Raw genomic sequence first — 24,111 nt, 5'->3', positions numbered from 1 at the left:
TGTTAAAGACAACAAAGAATCGCGAAACCTGTACCTAGGTAAGGTGGCGAGGTGTCACGGTTTCGTAGAAGAAGAAGACTAAGATCCTTGCAGTTACAAAGAAGAAGAAGAAGCTTAATTACATGGACAAGAAAGTGCAAGGAAAGTAGGGCTCGCGTTATGATATTTTAAAATATAAGTCTAACATCGGTTTTCAATAAAAAACCCGATGTTAACCCACTGATGTTAAGGTTAACATCGGTCTTTTGAGAGAAACCGATGTTAACATATCATACAATAACATCGGTTTTATAAACAATCGATGTTAATTAAAAGACGTTAACATCTGTTCTTCAAACTGATGTTAACAAATGAATGTTAACATCGGTTTTTCAACAACCGATGTTAATGTCAGTAAATTAATATCGATTTTTAGAAAATCGATGTTAACGAATATACATTATTTATAATTATGTCACTGTATTTAACTCAACATCGATTTTGTCAAAAACTAATGTTAATTTATCGATGTTAAATCTTCTTTTTGTAATAGTGATATGATATACTGCTATGTACGTAATTGATGATTACTTGTGTATAGAGCGACTAACAAGAGGATATTTGGTGAGAATTTGGTGTGGTTCTGATAGTAAACAAGGATGAGAATTTTTCTACTAAGATGATTGATGCTTACTAGGGTGTGTTGTATGATAAATGGTGGTTTCTAGGGAGACAACTTTCATAATGGATATTTTATCTTTTTTCTCAATTTTATTAATAATTTAATTTATATATTTCAATTTTATTAGTTTTAATTCTTATATAATAAGTTGTATACAATTATCACTAAATGTATACAATTATATTATAAATTTAATTTTAGAAGTTATCCATATGAATGTCTGTAGAAACTATACTAGTTTATATATAAAACTAACGTAGCAGGTCATGCATGCATTGAACGGTGAGAAAAAAACGAGAGAAAGTGTCAAAGAAAGTCGATCAAAATGGAAGCTGGACAAATTTTATATAAATATAACACCTTGCACCTACCTAGGATATATTTGTCGTAATGAAGCAAGCATGGCATGGCACCTACCTAGCATGGCACCTGCCTAGGTTATATACAACACCTTGCACCTGCCTAGGTTATATATAGCACCCTGCACATACGTAGGACTAAGTAGCAAGCATGGCAGGTTCAATTTCTTTGTTGGGGTTCGCTTTGGTCATTTTTATCCAAATCATGACACAGTGCCATAGCAGCATCACTACATGCTTGCCCGAGAAACATGCTGCACTATTCATATTAGGAGATTCGCTATTTGATAACGGAAACAACAATTACATCAACACCACCACCTCTTACCAGGCAAACTATCCTCCCTATGGAGAAACTTTCTTCAAATACCCTTCTGGCAGGTTTTCTGATGGACGCATGATACCAGATGCCGTTGGTATGATTTTTTCATATGTAGTTGATTTTTTTTTTAAAAAAAAAGATATCATTTCTGCTGAATACTGATTAAGAAAACCAAGTTAGTAAATATAAAAAAAAAAAAAACATGATTCATGATTTATCTTTCTCTTAAGCTTTTCTTATTTATTCTCTTAATCAGAAGTACTAGCAGTAAATCCTCTAATATATTTTTTACTACTGATTACAATTTATTGAGATCTATCAAATTAAGAGAGAAATCCATTAAATAGAGTGTGAAGTGCACAAAATTTTATTATTTTTAGTGAATCTCAACTAATAAAAAAGAAGTTCGATTAAAAGAATTTTGTTAACATTTTTCTTAACCAAAACGTCCAATTGGTGAATGATTCATTCTGAATTGAATATATGGTTAATATTCATTTCGTGGGTGCAACTTTGTACAAATGTAATTTGAACTATATAAATAGCACTTATGTTTATATTATTTTTTATTTTATTTTTAGCTGAGCTTGCTAAGTTGCCTATACTTCCACCGTATCTGCATCCGGGTAACGTTGAATATGTCTATGGTGTCAATTTTGCTTCAGGAGGGGCCGGTGCTCTGCGCGAAACATCCCAGGGAATGGTAAGACCATCATCAAATTTAATTAAATAATGTGTGAGTTATTAACTCTAATATCTTTTCTTCAATTTGTATGGATAATAAAATGAAAACATGTAATTTGAAGAAAAAAAATATTAATTATCTAACGTTTAAGAAATTGAGTGAAGAGTGTGGAAGGAGAGAATATATATATATACCAATCACGTCTCTATCTTTAGCATATAACTTATGATTGAAATTTTATGTATTCTGTTAATGATAGGCATGGGAGTTATGTTCCCGCGTACCTGTAAGACCTAATTAAGGTACACTAACATGTGAGGGGTTAATTAGAGTTCTGAAATGCCTTTGATATAGTTCGGACTTTACTCATCTCATTTCTCCATAATTAATTACTTTTATTAATCTTTGTTTATATTGAATGGTTTTTGGGAAAAAGGCCCCTCCTTAATTAAAGTGTAAAATTCTATTTTAATAAATAATTTATTTTGCGACTTTTCATTGTTCTATTCAATCAAATAATAGAAGAAAAAATTTAATAATTTTTTATTGTTATATCTATCTATTTAAATAATACATAATTTCTATCTTATTTCTTTCCATTCACTTTTTCTTCTTTCTTATTTTTTCCTTGGTTTTATGGTTTTCGTCTTTGTCATTATTCATTGATGGCATGACAAATGCATTAGAGAATAGGTTTCATGTTTTCTAAAAAAATACAGACTAAAATAAATATATTTTAATATAATAAGGACCTATATCAAAAAAATTTAATTTATAAGAACTTAAATATATCAGTAAAGACTTATACTATACAACAAAATTTTACAGAGCCAAAATTAACAAAATATTTTATAGGACAAACTATAAAATGAGTATACTAAATAATAAAAGCATATTTATGCCAGTTAAAATATACACATTATGTAGATTACATTTGACCAAACCATTAGATCAATTTGATTCTTAAATTATTTATAAATATTGACTAAACTCTTATTTTCTTTCCATGCTTTGATTACTTGGTCCACCCTTGTTGGCATGTTTGACCCGTGTCTTGACTAGTCTCATGGCACAGTATGACACCCCATGGATGAATTGTAATGATGACCAATTTGGCATATATAGCTTAATTTTAAAATAGAAAAGTCGAACTAACTTTTATATACAGCTTAATTTAAAAATGAAAAAGTTAAACATCAAGATGGTTGCCGAATTATAATGATGATGAAAAGGAAAATAAATTCAAAGTTATTTTGAATATTTGAATTTTTTATTATTAAACAATTAAATGATTTGGAAGAATTGAAGTCAACCAAAGTCCACAAGAAACTTTTACTCATCATGGATCCAAAAAAATTAGCTAGGAACGATCAGTTAGATAAGATTGAAGTTTTAGTCGGATGATAAGTTTAACTAAGCGTGTCTTGAAAATAGGAGAAAAAATAAGAGCAAAGAGGATGCCACTAAACATAAATTTAGTTGAATCCTATGTAAACTAATCGAAATTGATTATTAGACAACTAAGTAATGGCCTAACTTAATACGATCTTAAACATTTATTTCTTAAATTTATGTACAAATATGTGTTTAAAAACATTTGAAACAACATATATATTAAATACAATTATTTTTTTGACTTTTTTTCTTGTAGCGAACTTGTCTTCCATCTTGTTATTTTCAAATTCATTATCTTTAAGTCTCGCTTATCTCTGAGTTTTATTACAATTTACCTTTAATTAAGTGCTTTTCAGAATAACTTGAGAATCCCTTACAATTGAAAGTCAAATTTTTCCTTCTAACTCACAAATTGCTTGGTCACAATTTTAAATTTTAGAAGTGTTATAATAAATGTTAACAACAAAACATACTTGACTAATCTTGTTATTTCACGCGATAAATATATATATATATATATATATATATATATATATAAAAGAGAGAATCTTGTATGAAAGATTCACTAAACTGTCATAAAAAACATATTAATCTAATTTTATACATAAAAAAAATTGTTAGATAAATATATAAATATTATTTTTGGTTGGTCCTTTTTATAAGAAATAAATGATAGTATATTTTATACTATTAATTGCTTCTTATACAAATGATTGTATGGATTATACAAATCTAATCTTTGTCTGAGTTTTATACTTGACATGTATGTAGGTGATAGACCTCAAAACTCAGGTAAGTTACTTAAAAAATGTAAAGAATTTATTTAGTCAAAGATTCGGGCATGCAATAGCCGAGGAAATACTGTCCAAATCTGTCTACTTGTTTAACATTGGAGCCAATGACTATGGTTCTCTACTGGATCCAAACTCAACCAGTGTACTTCTTCCGGTTGATCATCAAGGATTTGTAGACATTGTAATTGGAAACCTCACAGACGCGATCAAAGTGAGTACAAACTTTGAATTGATTGTTGAGAAATAATTGCTTGTTATGTTCTTTTTAACTTCCTATTTTTATTCATAATTCTAATTAACCTTAATATTATATGATATGCTTTTAGGAAATTTATAATGTTGGTGGAAAGAAATTTGGATTTCTTAATGTGCCTCCGATAGGTTGTTCCCCTGCCGTAAGAATTTTGGTCAATAATGGAAGCACATGCTTTGAAGAATTTTCAGCCATCGCAAGATTACACAACAATGCACTCTCAAAAAGGCTTCACGAGCTAGAGAAACAGCTCAAGGGATTCAAATATTCAGTCATGGATTTTTACAGTGCATTTTCTCAAGTGTTCAACAATCCTACAAAATATGGTATGACCATTGACCTCTATATATATATATATACCAAAATCATCGTCAACATTCAACAATCTATAGGAGATTATAGACTTAACATTTTTTAAATAACAGGGACTAAAATGAATATATTCTAATAGACCAATATAAGAAATTTGCAATTTTATAAGAACAGAAAAAATATCAATAGGGACTCAAACTGCCAAACAAAAATTTATAGGACCAAAACCATTAAAAAAAATATAAGAACTAAATGCATAAAACAAGTATATTATAAAAATTAAAAACATACTTAAGTTTAATTTTGTTTTAGCACACTATTCATTGTTTTCTATTTGACGTTCTGGGAATTGAAGGCTTCAAAGTAGCGAGCGTGGCATGTTGTGGAAGTGGACCATTTAGAGGAGTGGATAGTTGTGGAGGGAACAAAGGGATAAAAGAATATGAATTATGTGACAATGTCAATGAACATTTGTTCTTCGACTCTCATCATCTTACTGATAGAGCTAGTGAATATTTCGCCGAATTGATATGGAATGCAAATCGCACTGTCACAAGTCCTTACAATCTGAAGCAACTATTTGAACTTTGAATATGTTCTACCAAGCAAGATATATCTAAAGAAAGACCTATTATCATGATAGCTTTGTTTCCGAGTTCTGTATCTTGGTTCACTCTGGTATTTTGTGTTCAATAAGTGGGTTGAGCTTGCCAAATAAAAATGGTCTTGATGACTTGAATTCATAATTTCTTTCTTTTTTTTTTTCACTGCAAAAAGGTTGATTAATATTAAGGGGTAATCATTTGTCACAAGAAGTGCAATTACTACCATAACCGTAAGTTACATAAACAAATAAAAAAAATGTTCCAGCAACTACCAACAAGTTCCCTTACAAAATATGAATCCCCTACTAAAAGAATATCAGTACACTTTAAACATAAAACCAGAATACTACCCTGACTGGAATTTGATGAACCCAAATGGCATTCAAAATGAAGCTAGTGTAATTACATTAGCTGCAATAAACATTCTAGCGGTTGTATATTCCATAAATATAGAGATGATTCAAAGCCAATCACTACTAAAAACAAGTATTTTTTTACGACGCATATTTAAAGACAACTATCGAAAAATCCTCATTATTTGGATAGGAGTGACAATTTTGTAAATATTACAAATATTTCAAAGACGATTTTTGTGAAACCGTCTTTGAAACCTTAAAATGATGACAATTTTAAGGAAAATCGTCGTAATTGAACGTAAAAGACAATTTTAAAAAACTGTCTTTGAATGGTACTTATCCTTATTGTGTGTTCCCCCGGGTAACATAAGCACAAATGACATAAACTTCTTATCCTCTCTCTTTCTCTCTCTCTCTTTTTCCACCTTGTTAATGGATCGACAAGTGTACCAATTCGTCCCAAGTAGTAAAGTTAAAACGGAAGTTCAAGTATCGTATTCACAAAGACTTTGTTTGTACTCAGGTAGATGAACATTTTATTAATAAAAGAAGTTAAAGAAAATATATTTAAAAAGGTTATGAAAAAAATAGTAATTTAAATTGACAGAAAATTAAATCAAATAAAAGGAGAAATTAAACATGAATTAATTAAGGACATAAAAGATGAGAAAATCCAATATTATTGTAAAAGGAAATTCAGAAAATGAGAATGTTGGAAACTTAGCTTACCAGAGTTACTTTTTGATGTAATTTTAATGATTTTTCTCTATTTATAATTATTCCAATTTACACCTACATCTACTAGTATACTTTAACTTTGGTCTCCTACATGAAAGAGCCTAATTTATCTATTTTCTCTCTCAAATTCCTTTGCAGAGCTAAAATAGTAAATTGCATTAAGAATAAAGATGTATAACATGATAAACGGATATCAACTTATCCCTAGTGATGACTTTATTTAGATACTTTTCCCAGTTCTAATAGAAAATAACATTTTCCAACGCTAACCTAAAACTTTGCAAATGGGTGATCAAGTCACAAACAATAATATTAAGTACAAGAAAGGATAATGCAAATGTAATATTATAAATAGATAGGAAGAAAAATTACATCAAGAGTAGTTGACTACTAAGTAATTACATCAAGAGTAGTTTTAATTTTCATATAATAAGTTCTATACAATTGCAACTAAATATATACAATTATATTATAAATTTAATTTTAAAACTTATCTGTATATATGTCCGTAGATACTATACTATAGTTTATATATAAAAGGGTGTTGCTAGGTGCACCCAACATTATTGCTGGTGCACCCAGCACCCTACGTGAAAAGGCAAAAATATTTCCGTGTATTTTTAAAAATGTTTTTGTGCACCAAGGTCATTCAGCTTGATCCACGTATGTTATGACGTGATCCGCATAGGTTTTTGTTGATCCGCATAAGCTATATTTGATCCGTAGTTGACATAGATGATCCGCAAGCTTGTTACAGATCAAGTTGATTCGTAAGCCTATCGCGGATCAAGTTGATCTGCAAGTGACTTACGGATCAACTAGATCCGTAACAAGATTGCGGGTCAACTTGATCTGCAAGAAGCTTGTGTCTTTGTTTTTTATTTTAGAAGGGGATTTTATTTTATTTTTGAATACGAATAACATAAAATTTGAACGAATTCAAACATAAAATCATTCACTACAAGAAATATGCCCATTTGCCAGGGATTTTTGACAGGGACATTAACCCCTGGCAAATTTCCCAGGGACTAAGCCAAGGAAACCCCTGGCAAAATGACATTTGAGAAGGCTGGGACCACTTACATTTACACAGGGGTTTGTCCCTCGCAAAAATACAAAAGCCTTGGCAAAAAAAAGAGCGGGAAATGAATTTTAAAACAGCATGTTGTTTTCACATGGCCAAACACACGGGTATGCCCTCGTTTTCTGTAAAGCTGACGGAATCTTCTCATAAGTCAACACGACATGACCATGCACTGCAAAAAGCTGTGCGGCCCAGACGTGACAGGGGTGTTACCCCTCGGAAATGGCTTGCAGCCCCTGGCAAAAAGGAATCCCTGCTTTCCTAGCTGCACCGTTCTGCTCATATAGCTGAAGCTAGGAGGTTAGCCTTTGACTCTGTTGTTTTGCGAGGGGCATTCCGTGAGTTATTCCCTGGGTTTTTTTACACTATATAGCCAAACCGCGTGTTTATCCTCATGCTCAGTGTTGTGTTTTTGAAACTTAGAAAAATTTTCGGTTTCCATTTCCATCCTCACCAGTTCATTTTCAGTCCATTATCATTCAGTTCATACACTTGTTCTATAATTTGGTAACACTCTTTTCACTTATTATATTTTTCTGTTTTTATTTGTTACTACTTATTAACATAAATATTTTTTATTGTATCAGTGTCCAAATTTGCCTCCTCCTGCTGCTCCTTGCTCTCTGAATTTGTTCTATCAAGCTTCAACAAGTTAGTAATTTTTCTACTTATAATTTTAGATATATGATGTTTATATATATGATGTTATAATTTTGCATGATCTGTCAAAGAAAATATGATGTTTCTACTTGCATGATGTGTTATAATATATGATGTTTATATATATTTCGAATTTTGTTGTTAATAAAACTGTTTAATTAGAAACTGTATAATTTTTTTGTTTAATAAAACTGTTTAATTTTGCATGATCTGTTTAATAAAACTGTTTATATAAAACTGTTTATATATAATATATGATGTTAACATTTTTAAAATGATTTTTAAAACAATTAATTATATTTCAAAAACAATTTTTTAAAAAAAACGATTTTTTTAATTATTTTAAATAATTTTTTTTAATTAAAATGATTTTTATTACAATAAATTATTTATTAAAATTTTTTTTTTAAAAAAAATATATAAAGTTTCATAGGGGTTTGCCCCTGGCAAAACCCCTGGCACTGTATGATTTGACTTGTGTCAGTACAGCAGCGCGTCAGAAAAGTGTGCAGATGCGTCAGTGAGAAGACAGGGGCTAAGACAGGGATTTTGCCAGGAATTTTGCCAGGGCCAGCTCCTCGTTTTTTTGCCAGGGGTGAAATCCCTAGCAAACTGATTTGCGATGGGCGTTTTTCCCAGGGATTCAGCCCCTGGCAAAATCCCTGGCAAACGTCCATTTCCCAGGGCTTTTTGTTCTTTTCCCAGGGAATCCGCCCCTGGCAAACGAGCTTGTTTCTTGTAGTGATTCCAAACATAAAAATAATATTACATTAACTTCAAATATTACATTAACTTAAACAGAGTCGAAAGAAATAAAATTAGCATCAAATACGACAACTAAGTGATGCTAATTTTGCGACAATGACATATTATCTTCCATTTTGATTACATGCTTACTAAAAACAACTAAAATTTCTATTAGGCCAAATTTTTTTCAGTAGTTAGAATGCACTAACACCTTCAACATGTCATCGTTGGTTTTCAGTTCAATAATTTTGAATTTGATAATTTTATCTGAATACTCATAGTGACTTGGTTGTCGAAAAAATAATCGTCTTACCATTTGTGTTTCATGAATATCATAAGGGGGAATCCCATGAGGTGCAACTTGTTTGATCAAATCCTTTAGTTCATTCATGGTACATCCGGAAAAAATGTCAAACTTTTTGTGATTTTTTCCTGTGAACGAGTAACCAACAAACTCATTTTGGCGTGGCATGTTCCACCTCCCATTGTAATATAGCAGGACATCATGAGTAGGGGTCATAGTGACTTCAAGTATGTTTAATATACCATCTGGTGTTCTACCAATGGTGCATAATAACTCAATCGGACCAACACTTGAAAATTGATGATTACACATTAACATTGTGTTAACATCATCATCATTTTTTAGTTGCATACATTGAAAGCGAAGATGATTACCTATATCTGTGAATGGTTGTCGCTAGTAAATTTTATCCAAATATTGTCCGTTAGTTAGCTGAAGGGTATTGTGTATTCTAGTTTTTAGCGTTTGAAAATCACAAGCGTTAGGTACTCGAAAAGGTACTGGAGTGGAGGTTTGAAAATAAACACCACTGTCGTTGTGAACAATGGAACCATTTGGAAAAATAAAACCTAATGTGGAGTTCACAATTGTTTGACTGCTTGTTTCTCCCAAGAATGCCATACTTTGTTCAAAAAGTTGAGCTAGGAATGAATGTTTGATTTTTTACAGTATTCGGCTGTGTGATATATATATATATGTATGTATATATATATGTATGTATGTATATATATATGTATGTATGTATATATATATATATATATATATATATGAGTTTCAGTATCATCGATTCAATTTTTTAAAATAAATACATACTCGTGCACATGATTTCTTTGTGTGTTGTCAACCACACCAATGATGTGGCATGCTAACACGCTTTATGTTAACACGCTTGCATTTCCCAATATGTAGTCAAGTCTTACAATGTCCTATCACGCTTTATGTTAACACGCTTGCATTTCCCAATGTGTAGTCAAGTCTTATAGTGTCCTATCATGCTTTATGCCAACACGCTTGCATTTCCCAATGTATTGTCAACTCAGACAACGATTTATCATACATGCGTACTTTATTTTAGTTGCACCAATTTTTTTTCTTCGAAAAAGAAACAATTAACTAATAATTTTTATGTTAACATAACAAATAAACAAAGACAGATAACTCTAATGTTAGATTCAAATTCAAAACAATCAATCATTCAAAGGTACATTTTCAATCATCATTTAAGTCAACATAGTTTCTTTTGTACATCGTGAAGCTTCTATAATGTTGCATTCTACTAATATATGGAGTTGGCCACTACTTCTACAATTGCTAGATCATAACAATACTACCGGCGGTAAAGGACAACGGTCTTTTAAATAAATCTATTGTACATGCAAAAGAAATATTAACTCAATTGTACACAACTGATTGCATAAATATATAAAAAAAAATTATATCTACAATGTACCTGAACAAAATGATTGTCATAGACGTGACCAATACAAATTATGCGATGCACCGAAGAATCTCCCGGTGGTTGACTTCTAAGAGGAAAGAACGTCATGCTTTATTAGTGAGACAAGGATACAAGGATTACATTATACCTTGATGCAATCACATATCTCATGTCGGTTATATCCATCCACTTATCCATAGTGACTTGAATGAAACAAATATAGACGTCGAAGTTAATTTTGAAGTTAAGTCTTAAAAATCAAAAACATAAATTAAATACCTTGGTTAACCCATCAACATGTAGTGACATCCTTAATTCCTTAAATTTGTTCGTGCTACCAAAGAGTTTGATATAGTCTTCTGAGAATTTGTCAAGTTCTATAAGCAGATAGGTGCGGACCAACGACCAAGAGTCTGCACCCATACCTAATAAATCGGAAACCAACCGATACCCACAGTTTCTATCAGCTTGGACATCAACAATGTTATCAATGAAGTCGTGGATAAATGGCTGAAATTGATCCAACATAGGCATGATCCTTCTTGGATTGGATTGCTCAGAAGATGATGCACTACGCTTCACTAAATAATTGCTATTTTACGTAGAATGAAAAGCATCTACATACTCCCAGTAAGATGGATCGCGCTTTGTTGACCTTGGGTTTCTTTTCATCGGTTTCTTCGGTGCACCTTTTGTGTTAAACTTTGCTGGAGGAGGACACATCGAATTTTGATAAAGGTATGCAATTTCGCAAAGCTTAGTCTTCAGAGTAAACTTACCACAAATATCAAGTTCTTCAAATCTTTTGGATATTGTTTCCATTACTTCCTTAATGCTCACATCGGGCTCAGATAACCCTTGGTCTGAAAAACCGAGTCTCCTCCAGAACATATGGATTGAATCTAGTGGGATGCAACCAACAACATATTTGGATAGCTCTCGAGCACAAGGAAGACCGTGCATGGTTCTCATCACACAACCACAAGTGGAAGGATTCTTGCCAGCATAGTGAACACACTCAAATTCAGCAGCAATCTGATTTAAAGCATACCTTGAAATCATTTCAAGAAGCCTCTTGTATAAGGTTTTTTTGAAGACATGTCCAACGACATGTGTACTTGTTTAAAATGATGCACTAATTTTCGTGTGCTGTAGCGTCATCATGTTGTTCATGGCATCCCAGAAACTGCATAAGTCTCCAAAGCTATTATGTAACACTCTTTTTAAAGCCCAGTGAGCAGATTCACCCTACATTTCAAATACACAAATAACAATAAACATATACAACAATAAAAATCCATCAATTCATCAACGTTAATAGAAATAAGTGAACAATTCCATACCTGTTTGTTGTTGTGTTCCCTAAGTGCATCACCTTATTCGTCCACAGGGTAACAAATTTTTCCTTGTGTGGGATTATCCATGTATCCTTGACATAATCAACAAACATTGGTCAAGGTGAACAAACCATTTCAAACCTCTTTAGGCACCCATCAAATTGCTGCTTCGAAGGACAATCAACAAGAGTTCCCCAAGCATCCATGACATATTTCCAAGCATTTCTTTGACCAATTAATGATTTACATTTGGCCTTCACATTCTTGTTTATGTGAAAGCTGCACAACAAATTTGTACACTCAAGAAATGCAATTTTCACTGCATTCATCAATGTTAGGTCTCTGTCAGTGACAATGACTCCAGGGAGGACATCATGTCTTAAAAATATACCTCATAAGCATTCTAAATCCTAAACCAAATTATTAAGACGTTCACCCTCCAGATATGCAAAACTGGCAGAGAATGTCATCCCAGTTGGTGTCATCCCAACAAAATCGAGCAGTGGGAGTTTGTACCTTTTTGTTTTGTAGGTACTGTCTATCAAAAACACCAAATTACATGTATTGCCTAATTTCACTGCATCAGGGTGACACCAAAAGATATCACGAACCACATCTTCATCCTTTAATCTGTGCCAATGAATATACTGATCTTGTTCAAGAAGCTTTATTAGATGTTGCATTCTAGTATCACTTCCTCTTATGGAAGAACGGTATGCACTTCTTGCATTATATATTTGTTTGATGGTCGTACAACTATTGGCATTGTGCTTATTCAGAGTCAGCGGAATGTTTCTTGGTTTGACCATTGACTTTGTCATATCAGGAATAAGTGTTTTTTCAGCTTTAGTCAATCGTCTGACATATGGATGTCCAACTAATGACTTGACCAATTCATGATTATGAATCCCACAAATCAACTTCACCATCCAGCCTTGTCCTCCAAACACTGGCTTGCCACGAAGCTTGAAGGGACACCCACATTTCCTAGTCCCAGTGTCTCTTCTAACAAATTCTTTCTTCCTACACCTATACTCGCCACTCCTTTCACAGCTAATTAACACAAATGAAGTCTTTCATCTACTACCTGTGTTTGTGTCAGACCTTACAATCACCGCCACAAATCCATTTTCATAAGCAAGGGATCGAGCCCACCGCAAAACATCCTCTCGGCTGTCAAACACCTACAAACCAATCCAGATAATTTCAGTTTCCTACAATATATTCATTTTATTAAAACACTCACAATCATGAACATTATTACCTGAGAAGTATTGAATGCATCCGAACAATCAACATGTGGTTCATTCACACCATATTATTCTTCATTTTCATAATTCATATCCACTTCTTCAGACATTATACTTTCATACATCCACTGATCTTTGTCCATCTTAACAATAAATAAAAAATTTCAACACAGACATACAACACATAACTGAACTACACATAACATACAAAACTATATATAATAACTCATCATTAGTAAAAAGCCAAAACCCTATTTCATTCTACAATTATAAACAATTCAAATAAAAAATGACAATACAAACAAAGTAATAATTTAAAAACAAAATTAAACTTTAAAATTTCAAAAAATAGAGCCTATTACGTATCAAGTTGATTCGTAAGTCTTTTACGGATCAACTTGATTCGTAAGTATCAACTTGATCCGAAGCCATGAAATCTACATGCGGATCAAGTTGATCCATAAACTTCTTACGGATCAAATTGATCCACGCGATCTGCGGTACACCAGAATGCAAACCCAACACTACGTACCTCGTATGTCGCCGATGACCACCTTAACACTAAACACTGGTACCTTCACCGAACCAAACCGATCACAAGGAAATGAACAAAATATGGCGAAGCACTCCGCATCGAAGAGAGAAAAGAATTAGGAGAGGATGCACAAATGGAAACACTGTGCCGTTTTTAAAACCTAGGTGCACACCAAATGGAAGCATTGTGCATGGAAAAGTATTTTAAGAGAGAAAGAAGGAGCAGGGACACTTTGGAGAATTTTAAAAATTGTTGGGTGCACCTAGCGACTCCCTACATAAAACTAACATAGCAGCCCATGCATTGCATGGTAAGAAAAAAAACGAGAGAAAGTGTCAAAGAAATCAAAATGGAGGCTGGACAAATTTTATATTTATATATATATATATATAACACCTTGCACCTACCTAGGTTATATATAGAACCTTGCACATACGTAGGACTAAGTAGCAACCATGGCAGGTTCAATTTCTTTGTTGGAGTTCTCTTTGGTCATTTTTATCCAAATCATGACACACTGCCATAGCAGCATCACCACATGCTTGCCTGAGAAACATGCTGCACTATTCATATTAGGAGATTCGCTATTTGATAACGGAAACAACAATTACATCAACACCACCACCTCTTACCAGGCAAACTATCCTCCCTATGGAGAAACTTTCTTCAAATACCCTTCTGGCAGGTTTTCTGATGGACGCATGATACCAGATGCCGTTGGTATGATTTTTATCATATGCTGTTGATTTTTTTTATTAAAAAAAAAATATCATTTCTTGTGAATACTGATTAAGAAAACCAAGTTAGTAATCATAAAAAAACATGATTCATGATTTATCTTTCTTCTCTTAATCAGAAGTACCAGCAGTAAATCCTCTAATATATTTTTTACTATGAATTACAATTTATTGAGAGCTATCAAATTAAGAGAGAAATCCATTAAATAGAGTGTGAAGTGCACAAAATTTATTATTTTTAGTGAATCTCAACTAATAAAAAAGAAGTTTTGTTAACATTTTTCTTAACCAAAAAGTCCAATTGGTGAATGATTCATTCTGAATTGAATATATGGTTAATATTCATTTCGTGGGTGCAACTTTGTACAAATGTAATTTGAACTATATAAATAGCACTTACGTTTATATTATTTTTTATTTTATTTTTAGCTGAGCTTGCTAAGTTGCCTATACTTCCACCGTATCTGCATCCGGGTCACGTTGAATATGTCTATGGTGTCAATTTTGCTTCAGGAGGGGCCGGTGCTCTGCGCGAAACATCCCAGGGAATGGTAAGACCATCATCAAATTTAATTAAATAATGTGTGAGTTATTATAAACTCAAATATCTTTTCTTCAATTTTTATGGAAAATAAAAACACGTAATTTGAAAAAAAAAATATTAATTATCTAAAGTTTAAGAAATTGATGAAGAGTGCGGAAGGAGAATATATATATATATATATATATATATATATATATATATATATATATATATATATATATATATATATATATATATTATATTTTGATCATTCATCCTATTATCATTTGGCGTCACTAATAAAATTATTAAGACCAATCACGTCTCTATCTTTAGCACATAACTTATGATTGAAATTTTATGTATTCTGTTAATGATGGGCACGTGAGTTATGTTCCCAAGTACGGGTAAGATCTAATTAAGGTACACTAACATGTGAGGGTTAATTAGAGTTCTGAAATGTCTTTGATATAGTTCGGACTTTACTCATCTCATTTCTCGATAATTCATTACTTTTATTAATCTTTGTATATATTGAATGTTTTTTGGGAAAAGGCCCCTCCTTAATTAAAGTGTAAAATTATATTTTAATAAATAATTTATTTTGCGACTTTTCATTGTTCTATTCAATCAAATAATAGAAGAAAAAATTTAATAATTTTTATTATTATATCTATCTATTTAAATAATACATAATTTCTATCTTATTTTCTTTCCATGCTTTGATTACTTGGTCCGCCCATGTTGGCATGTTTGACCCGTGTCTTGACTAGTCTCATGGCACAGTATGACACCCCATGGATGAATTGTGATGATGACCAATTTGGCATATATAACTTAATTTGAAAATAGAAAAGTCGAACTAACTTTTATATACAGCTTAATTTAAAAATGAAAAAGTTAAACATCAAGATTGTTGCCGAATTATAAGGATGATGAAAAGGCAAATAAATTCAAAGTTATTTTGAATTATTTGAATTTTTATTATTAAACAATTAAATGATTTGGAAGAATTGAAGTTAACCAAAGTCCACAAGAAACTTTTACTCATCATGGATCCAAAAAAATTAGCTAGGAACGATGAGTTAGGTAAGATTGAAGTTTCAGTGGGATGATAAGCTTGACTCTGAGCATGTCTTGAAAATAGGAAAAAAAAAATAGGAACAAAGAAAATGCGACTAAACATAAAATTAGTTGAATCCTATGTAAACTAGCCAAAATTGATGGTTAGATAACTAAGTAATGACCTAACAGAATACCATCTTAATCAATACAATTATCTTTTTTGACTTTTTTCTTACAGCCAATCTTGTTATTTTCAAATTCATTATCTTTAATTCCGATTTATCTCTAAATCTTGTTACAATTCACCTTCAATTAAGTGTTTTTAAGAGTAATTTGAGAATCCGTTACAATTAAAAGTCAAATTTCTTCTTGTAACTCATAAATTACTTGGTCACAATTTTAAATTTTAGAAGTAGTGTTGTAACAAATGTTAGCAACAAAACATATTTGACTATATATATATATATATATATATATATATATATATATATATATATAAGAGAATCTTGTATAAAAAAGTCACTAAAATGTCATAAAAAATATATTGACCTAATTTTATACATAAAAAATTGTTGGATAAATATATAAATATTATTTTTGATTGGTCCTTTTTATAAGAAACAAATGATAATATATTTTATATTATTAATTGTTTCTTATAAAAATGATTGTATGGATTATACAAATCTAATTTTTGTCTTAGTTTTATCCTTGACATGTATGTAGGTGATAGACCTCAAAACTCAGGTAAGTTACTTAAAAAATGTAAAGAATTTATTTAGTCAAAGATTCGGGCATGCAATAGCCGAGGAAATACTGTCCAAATCTGTCTACTTGTTTAACATTGGAGCCAATGACTATGGTTCTCTACTGGATCCAAACTCAACCAGTGTACTTCTTCCGGTTGATCATCAAGGATTTGTAGACATTGTAATTGGAAACCTCACAGACGCGATCAAAGTGAGTACAAACTTTGAATTGATTGTTGAGAAATAATTGCTTGTTATGTTCTCTTTAACTTCCTATTTTTATTCATAATTCTAATTAACCTTAATATTATATGATATGCTTTTAGGAAATTTATAATATTGGTGGAAAGAAATTTGGATTTCTTAATGTGCCTCCGATAGGTTGTTCCCCTGCCATAAGAATTTTGGTCAATAATGGAAGCACATGCTTTGAAGAATTTTCAGCCATAGCAAGATTACACAACAATGCACTCTCAAAAAGGCTTCACGAGCTAGAGAAACAGCTCAAGGGATTCAAATATTCAGTCATGGATTTTTATAGTGCATTTTCTCAAGTGTTCAACAATCCTACAAAATATGGTATGACCATTGACCTCTCTCTCTCTCTATATATATATACCAAAATCATCGTCAACAATCTATAGGAGATTATAGACTTAACATTTTTTAAATAACAGGGACTAAAATGAATATATTCTAATAGACCAATATAAAAAATTTGCAATTTTATAAGAACAGAAAAAATATCATTAGGGACTCAAACTGCGAAACAAAAATTTATAGGACCAAAATCATTAAAAAAATCATAAGAACTAAATGCATAAAACAAGTATATTATAAAAATTAAAAACATACTTAAGTCTAATTTTGATTTAGCACACTGTATTCATTGTTTTCTGTTTGACGTTTTGGGAATTGAAGGCTTCAAAGTAGCGAGCGTTGGATGTTGTGGAAGTGGACCATATAGAGGAGTGGATAGTTGTGGAGGGAACAAAGGGATAAAAGAATATGAATTATGTGACAATGTCAATGAACATTTGTTCTTCGACTCTCATCATCTTACTGATAGAGCTAGTGAATATTTCGCCGAGTTGATATGGAATGCAAATCGCACTGTCACAAGTCCTTACAATCTGAAGCAACTATTTGAACTTTGAATATGTTCTACCAAGCAAGATATATCTAAAGAAAGACCTATTATCATGATAAATTTGTTTCCAAGTTCTGTATTTTGGTTCACTCTGGTATTTTGTGTTCAATAAGTGGGTTGAGCTTGCCAAATAAAATGGTCTTGATGACTTGAATTCATAATTATTATTTTTGCACTGCAAAAAGGTTGATTATAAACAAGTTCCCTTACAAAATATGAATCCCCTATTAAATGAATATCAGTACACTTTAAACATAAAACCAGAATACTACCCCGACTGGAATTTGATGAACCCATATGCCATTCAAAATGAAGCTAGTGTAATTGCCTTAGCTGCAATAAACATTCTAGCGGTTGTATATTCCATAAATATAGAGATGATTTAAAGTCAATTACTACTAAAAAAAAATATTTTTTACGAAACATATTTAAAGACAGCTATTGAAAAATCCTCATTATTTGAACAACAGTGACAATTGTATAAATATTACAAATATTTTAAAGACGATTTTTGTAAAATTGTCTTTAAAACCTCAAAATAATGATGGTTTTAAGAAAAAAAATCATCCTAATTGAAATAAAAGACGATTTAATAAAATTGATTTTTGAATGTTACTTATCCTTATTGTGTGTTTCTCGGACTATAAGCACAAATGACATAAATTTCTTATCTTCTTTTTCTTTCTCTCTCTCTCGAAAAATTGGTTCTAATAAACATTAATCAAATAAATCTAGATTACCAAAAATGAGATCGCAATACAAGAGAGCAAAGGACCTTTGCGTATATAAGGAAGCGAACTTAATGACTTTCTTTTTGTTGAAGTTAATTTTCACAACGAAGTCTCGATAAAGCATTTCATCCTCTGTTTTGTATATCTCGTAATGCCGTCCACATCTTTGCTAATGCCATCCCACCCCTCTGGCATAACCTTGAAGTTTAGGATGTAAGGAAGAGATGCAACATGAAATTCACTATCATGTGAATTAAAAAACCTCCAAGCAATAATAAAAAAATTACACAACTATTCAATAGTCACAATCCACACAAATCAAATCAATCTCGATGCCAAACACAAAAAAATATCACAACACTAACTTGGGGAAGTATCAAGCAAGAGCTCAATAAAATAATCAAGCGGATGATTCCTTCTTCTCCTCTATCATTTTGAGATAGAGAATGTCATGAACCCTTTGTCGTATGATTTAGTAATCCTTAGCCAGTTTTTGACAGTGTAATCTGAGGGTTTTACTTGTGCAATAAGCTAGTACATTTTGACTTTCTCAGAATCTTTGAGATACAAATACTTTTCCTTTACAATTCTCAGCCTCCAGTTTGGGCAGCTCATCCTCTATTTCATGCATTTCTACTAGAACCACGAAGGACCTCCAGGGTTAGGGTCAGTAGAAAAGGAGAAAATAGGCCGAGGGAATGGGAAAAAGACTACTACAAATGTGACCTTTAGTAATTTATTTTATCTAACACTTAATAAAAATATTATTAAAAACTTTTGCCAACATCTAAAAAATATTACTAATGTGTTTTCTAACATTTTATTAAATATTGGATATGATCCATGTCACTAGAGGTTTATTTATGAAACATGGACTATATACAATATTTGATAAAATGTCACAAAAATATATTAATAATATTTATTCATATTTGACAATATTTTACAAATATTTCCAAATTGGGCCAACTTTTTTTTTCTTTCTATTTAGGTCTCATATCTGTTTGTTAAAATAAAATGGTTTCCTTTTACATGTTTTTCTTTTTCTTTTGTTGGTTGTAATTCAAGGTGATTGTGGTGACATACCACTTATTACCTTTCGAGTGTTGAGTGTAGTTAGTTTTGTTAGAGGTATTCTATTATGTCTAATAAGCTCTTAAAATTGAACTCGTACTTAATATTACTTGCATCTTTTATTCAATCAGTCCAATGAGTTATTTCAATAGAAGTCTTTTATTCTTTGAACTCTATGGCGTACGGCCATATCAATTTGGTGCAATTTATATTTGATGTAAAACATATCACGATATTTTTGTCAAAACCACATCTTATCTTTTATTGTAATTTTAGTAATACTTGTTGCTTTATTTTAGGAATTTTTTATTTTATTTTTTATTTATGGAAATTAGGAAGATAGAATCCTCATTTACTTAGGAAAATTAGGATAATATGATCCTTTGATTAGGAAAATTAGGAAGATATGGTCCTTATTTAGGTTTATGTTGTCTATGGGGCAATTTCTTGTATTCACAAAAAACTGAAATGAAATGAAGTAGTGAGATTTTCTCATAGATCAACCTCTCAGTAATCTCTAGAATTAATTAGCTGATCATTTTCCCAACGTATGCTGCATCAATATCTACTCAATTCTCTAATAAAAAAGCCTGTTAATTGTGAAAAATCATGGATATTAATCAATTTCTTACTATTTGTCAGGGTCAAATTTCCACCAGAAATAAACATGTCAGGACACTATTTTATTAATGATAAAAACTGAAGCCGTTGGTAATGTAAACAACACAAGTCAGTCCACACCGGACGATCAATTCTTTTAATTGATGTGTTGATCTCCTTTGACTGTTTAATTTGAAAAGGAGGTTCTAATTCAATTTATTGTGTATATGATAATTCAACTATTCCTCATATTTTGTCAATAAATTAATTTCTAGAGTAACTATAGTATAGGATACCACGCCACAACCGCTATATATATCTGTTGGCCGTTCTCTGTCATCACTTTTTATCTTTAAAGGAAAGTATCATGAGCACTATAGTAATTTACGTTCAAAACTTCAGGTGAAATATGGTCCAAATTGCCGGCATGCTCATGATAAGTCACAGAAAAGGCTTGAAAACTCATCTAGCTAGTGGAACTTATCCTTAACAGTTTCCTTATGTTGCAGCCTCAAGTAAGTATCTAGCACACTGGAACTTACGCTGCAGAGAGATAAAATCCCTGAAACCCACATGAAAGTTTTTCTAACAACATGGAGAAAGAAAGAAGAATCTGACCCAATTTGTCTTTTGTGCACAAACTAATACGGTCACTCCTACACCGAGCCAACTTTGGGGAATCTAATACTCCCTAATATATATATATATATATATATAATCCAAAGCCAACCACCGCTATAGAGAGTACACACTACACGTCACTCTTTATTTTTATTTTTATCTTTGCTTTCATGCACTAGAGCACTTTATCATCCCAACAACAACTAAGATCGTGGGAAAGGTTACATGGCTTTAGAAACCATTTAACATCTCTCTATGTATGTTATTCAAAAAAGAATAAAAACCATGTAGATAGTGCTAGATTTGGTAAAGTTATGGGTGCAATAACTGGATATGATGGTTTACTAAAATAGCTAGGTTTTGCTTTATATCTAGGAGTGTATATGTATATATGGTATTTACTATTTTATTGGGGGGGTAATGAATAAGTTTGGAATCTCTTTATGCAAATCAAAAGATATTCCGCTAAATTTTTTACAAATAAGGTTAGGGACATTATTATTCTTAGGGGAGAATGGAAAATTTACGTAGGATGGATTTTTAAGACAATAGAGAAAGGTCTTTCGGCAAAAGACTCTAGAACCTTTCTCTCTTATTTCCAAGGTAATTTGGTTTTATACAACTCAATCCACGTCACATTTGAAGAGTTAAAACAAGAAAGCTACTTAAGCAAAGATTCAAACCGATAAAAGGTGGTAACATATATGTAGGATTGTCGCGTAGCCGTTTTACTTGAATATGATTACTTCTCAGCCAAAATTTATGGGCCAAAAAGGATTTGACCTTAACTCTTTTGTTTTTTTTTCCAGCCATCTATAAATCCTCTAGTTAGTTCTTTTACTTTTTGAGTTCAACAAGCATCTTAGCCAGTTTTGGATTTAATTACTTTAGGACAAAAAAATATGCTACTTCTGGCACTCAAGCCGCAAAGACATTGCATCCCCTATTAATTAATGCTTGATAATTTCGTTTTTACAAAGTGCAACCTAAGTCTCAAATATATGCAAAAATATCAACAAGCCCCCCCCCCCAAAAAAAAAAAAAAAAAAAGGTCTCTTGAGTACCCACTACTTAGTATACACTAACATTGCACTATATAGCTGGGTATGTGAAAGAACCAGTCAAAGATTTTGTGTTGTAATAATTAAAGTGGTTGGTATGTCTTTACTCATATGAAAATGATTTTTTAAGGAAAGGACGATAAACAAGGAACAAAGGAAACAGTAAAGAAAAAGTGAGGGTTGGATGGCAGGAAAAAAAGAATTAAAGGGGCAAAAATTATAAAAAAGAAAAGAAGACAGTGACTGTGTGCCAGGTAGATTTGTTCAGATGCCCAGTGGGCCCCCCTCTTGAAGTCAGGAACTGATGCATGATAAAAGGGTTCTTTTCCTCTAGGGCTAAAATTAAAGGGAGGAGAATCATCTCTTGGACCCACTCCATGGCCCAGCAAGCTCACTTCCTCTATACTTGAATGGATCTATATGACGCACATCCAAGGAATTTTTTTCTCCTATGATCTATTTTGAAGAAGGAACGTACCCTTGGGAGATAATTTCGCATGAGATGCTTATAGTATTCTTCTAAACTGAAAGTAACATTTTTAACCCGAACCATGATAGCAACATATGAATAACAGCCATCTCGATCAGTTCAGTTACCACTCCAAAGAGCATGCTCACTAAAAACTAACAATTAATTAAAATAATCATCGTATAAACAACTAAGTACATTGTTTTATAGGCATATATACGATATTAATTATATAGGCTTATTAATTTGTAAATATCATTGAATTGATACTCTTACATTGAATTGTTAAATGCTATAATTCTGTAAATTCGTAAATATCAGTTTAAGGGTTTCTCAAAAAATCATTTTAAGGATTAATTTAAATACAACATTTAGCATTAAAACATTGATTTGATATTTATATATTTTGGAGATCGATATTATAGTTTTTTTAATTTACCAGGTTATATGTATCATCCATAAAAGATAATCATACTCGAACTTAATAAAAGTATTATAAACAATAAAATTCTCCTTAATGCACATGCATATTTAGAGTTTAAACTCAAAAATAATAATTAAGTTGAAATATTCTTGTTTCATTTGATTTATACGTACCATGATATATTAATTTAATATATTTATCATTATAATATTACAGCAACAGTCGGATATTCTTGAAGAACTAATTAAAATGGATATATAATGCTTTTGACAATAAGATGAAATCCTTCCATCCCAATTTTATTTTTACATTTTCTATGCATGTATTTATGTGCTTTCCTAAGAAAACATGTACAAAATAGCATTTCCTTTTTTAATATAAGAATCAAATAAATTATAATCTTACGTCTCAAAAGCCATACACAATTTTAATGTGATATGGCTATATTGAAATTAGCCCAATTTATTTTATTTTATTTTTTTAAAAAAAGTGAAACGCAAGACTACTTTTGTGCGCAATAATAAAGCTAAACCATGATTTGGCTATAGTCACTTTCATATTTCTAAACTGTTTTGTGTATGCATTTCTTGAGGCTAGAGCTAGCCATTATTAATTATTTCAAATCTCGTTAGTTAATGCTGCCTACTTTTAGTTGTTTGTGTTGCTAAGTGCTGGTCTTGATCATCTAACATTCATTGGTTGGATACGCAATCGATGATGATGTGACTAGTCTTCTAAACAATATGATTAGATCATAGAAACAATTTCAGATTGATCCCCCTTTGTCCAACATCCACTTAGATTATAATCACCGTGTATGCCACCGCGTTATACAAAAGTAAAGCCAAAATACAATATTATCTATAGACGTATATTTATCATGTGCAATTTTGCACATATTAAGTGTTATTAAATATTAATTTATTTTTTCTCTTCCCACTAAAATATTAATAGTTTCTGATTACTTTAGAGAATAAATTCATAAAATATATACAACGAAAATTATTTTTATAAAAAGCTTCAGGATTAATATTCATTCAAAAATGAGTACTACGTATTTTTTTAGCATGAT

The 24,111-nt window shown here is 31.4% G+C and overlaps 2 protein-coding genes and 1 non-coding gene across 4 annotated transcripts; 2 read left to right on the top strand and 1 right to left on the bottom strand.

Annotated features, from left to right (window-relative positions):
• Positions 1-1,164: 1,164 nt before the first annotated feature.
• Positions 1,165-5,527, top strand: LOC100809397 (GDSL esterase/lipase 5-like). Its single transcript, NM_001255686.3, has 5 exons — positions 1,165-1,436; positions 1,924-2,045; positions 4,194-4,427; positions 4,543-4,795; positions 5,137-5,527. Exons 1-5 carry the CDS (start codon positions 1,172-1,174, stop codon positions 5,370-5,372), a joined length of 1,110 nt encoding a protein of 369 aa, NP_001242615.2. The 5' UTR covers positions 1,165-1,171; the 3' UTR covers positions 5,373-5,527.
• Positions 5,528-14,109: 8,582 nt separating this feature from the next.
• LOC100808852 (GDSL esterase/lipase 5) lies at positions 14,110-18,220 on the top strand. Of its 2 annotated transcripts, none has more exons than XM_014767493.2 (5): positions 14,110-14,555; positions 15,086-15,123; positions 16,887-17,120; positions 17,236-17,488; positions 17,831-18,220. In XM_014767493.2, the coding sequence occupies exons 1-5, from the start codon at positions 14,291-14,293 to the stop codon at positions 18,064-18,066; spliced, it is 1,026 nt and encodes a 341-aa protein (XP_014622979.1). In that variant the 5' UTR covers positions 14,110-14,290; the 3' UTR covers positions 18,067-18,220. The 2 variants fall into 2 exon arrangements, with proteins under 2 accessions (XP_014622979.1, XP_003546833.1); XM_003546785.3 differs by having other exon boundaries at positions 14,250-14,555; positions 15,002-15,123.
• Positions 16,754-16,849, bottom strand: MIR10405D (microRNA MIR10405d). Its single transcript, NR_161727.1, has one exon. It is a non-coding gene; the product is annotated as a microRNA MIR10405d (primary transcript).
• Positions 18,221-24,111: the final 5,891 nt, after the last annotated feature.

This window comes from Glycine max, chromosome 15 (assembly GCF_000004515.6).
Source record: "Glycine max cultivar Williams 82 chromosome 15, Glycine_max_v4.0, whole genome shotgun sequence".
In the NCBI taxonomy this organism is placed as follows: Eukaryota; Viridiplantae; Streptophyta; class Magnoliopsida; order Fabales; family Fabaceae; genus Glycine; species Glycine max.
Note: the sequence above shows the minus strand (reverse complement) of the source record. Positions and strands in the feature narration are given on the sequence as shown.

Bases quoted from the DNA above. Each gene is read 5' to 3' on its own strand.
- LOC100808852 (XM_003546785.3), top strand. From the start codon at position 14,291: ATGGCAGGTTCAATTTCTTTGTTGGAGTTCTCTTTGGTCATTTTTATC. The intron at 14,556-15,001 runs GTATGATTTTTA...TTTTATTTTTAG, and splicing joins CATGATACCAGATGCCGTTG to CTGAGCTTGCTAAGTTGCCT. The intron at 17,489-17,830 runs GTATGACCATTG...TGGGAATTGAAG, and splicing joins CAACAATCCTACAAAATATG to GCTTCAAAGTAGCGAGCGTT.
- LOC100809397 (NM_001255686.3), top strand. From the start codon at position 1,172: ATGGCAGGTTCAATTTCTTTGTTGGGGTTCGCTTTGGTCATTTTTATC. The intron at 1,437-1,923 runs GTATGATTTTTT...TTTTATTTTTAG, and splicing joins CATGATACCAGATGCCGTTG to CTGAGCTTGCTAAGTTGCCT. The intron at 4,428-4,542 runs GTGAGTACAAAC...ATATGCTTTTAG, and splicing joins ACCTCACAGACGCGATCAAA to GAAATTTATAATGTTGGTGG.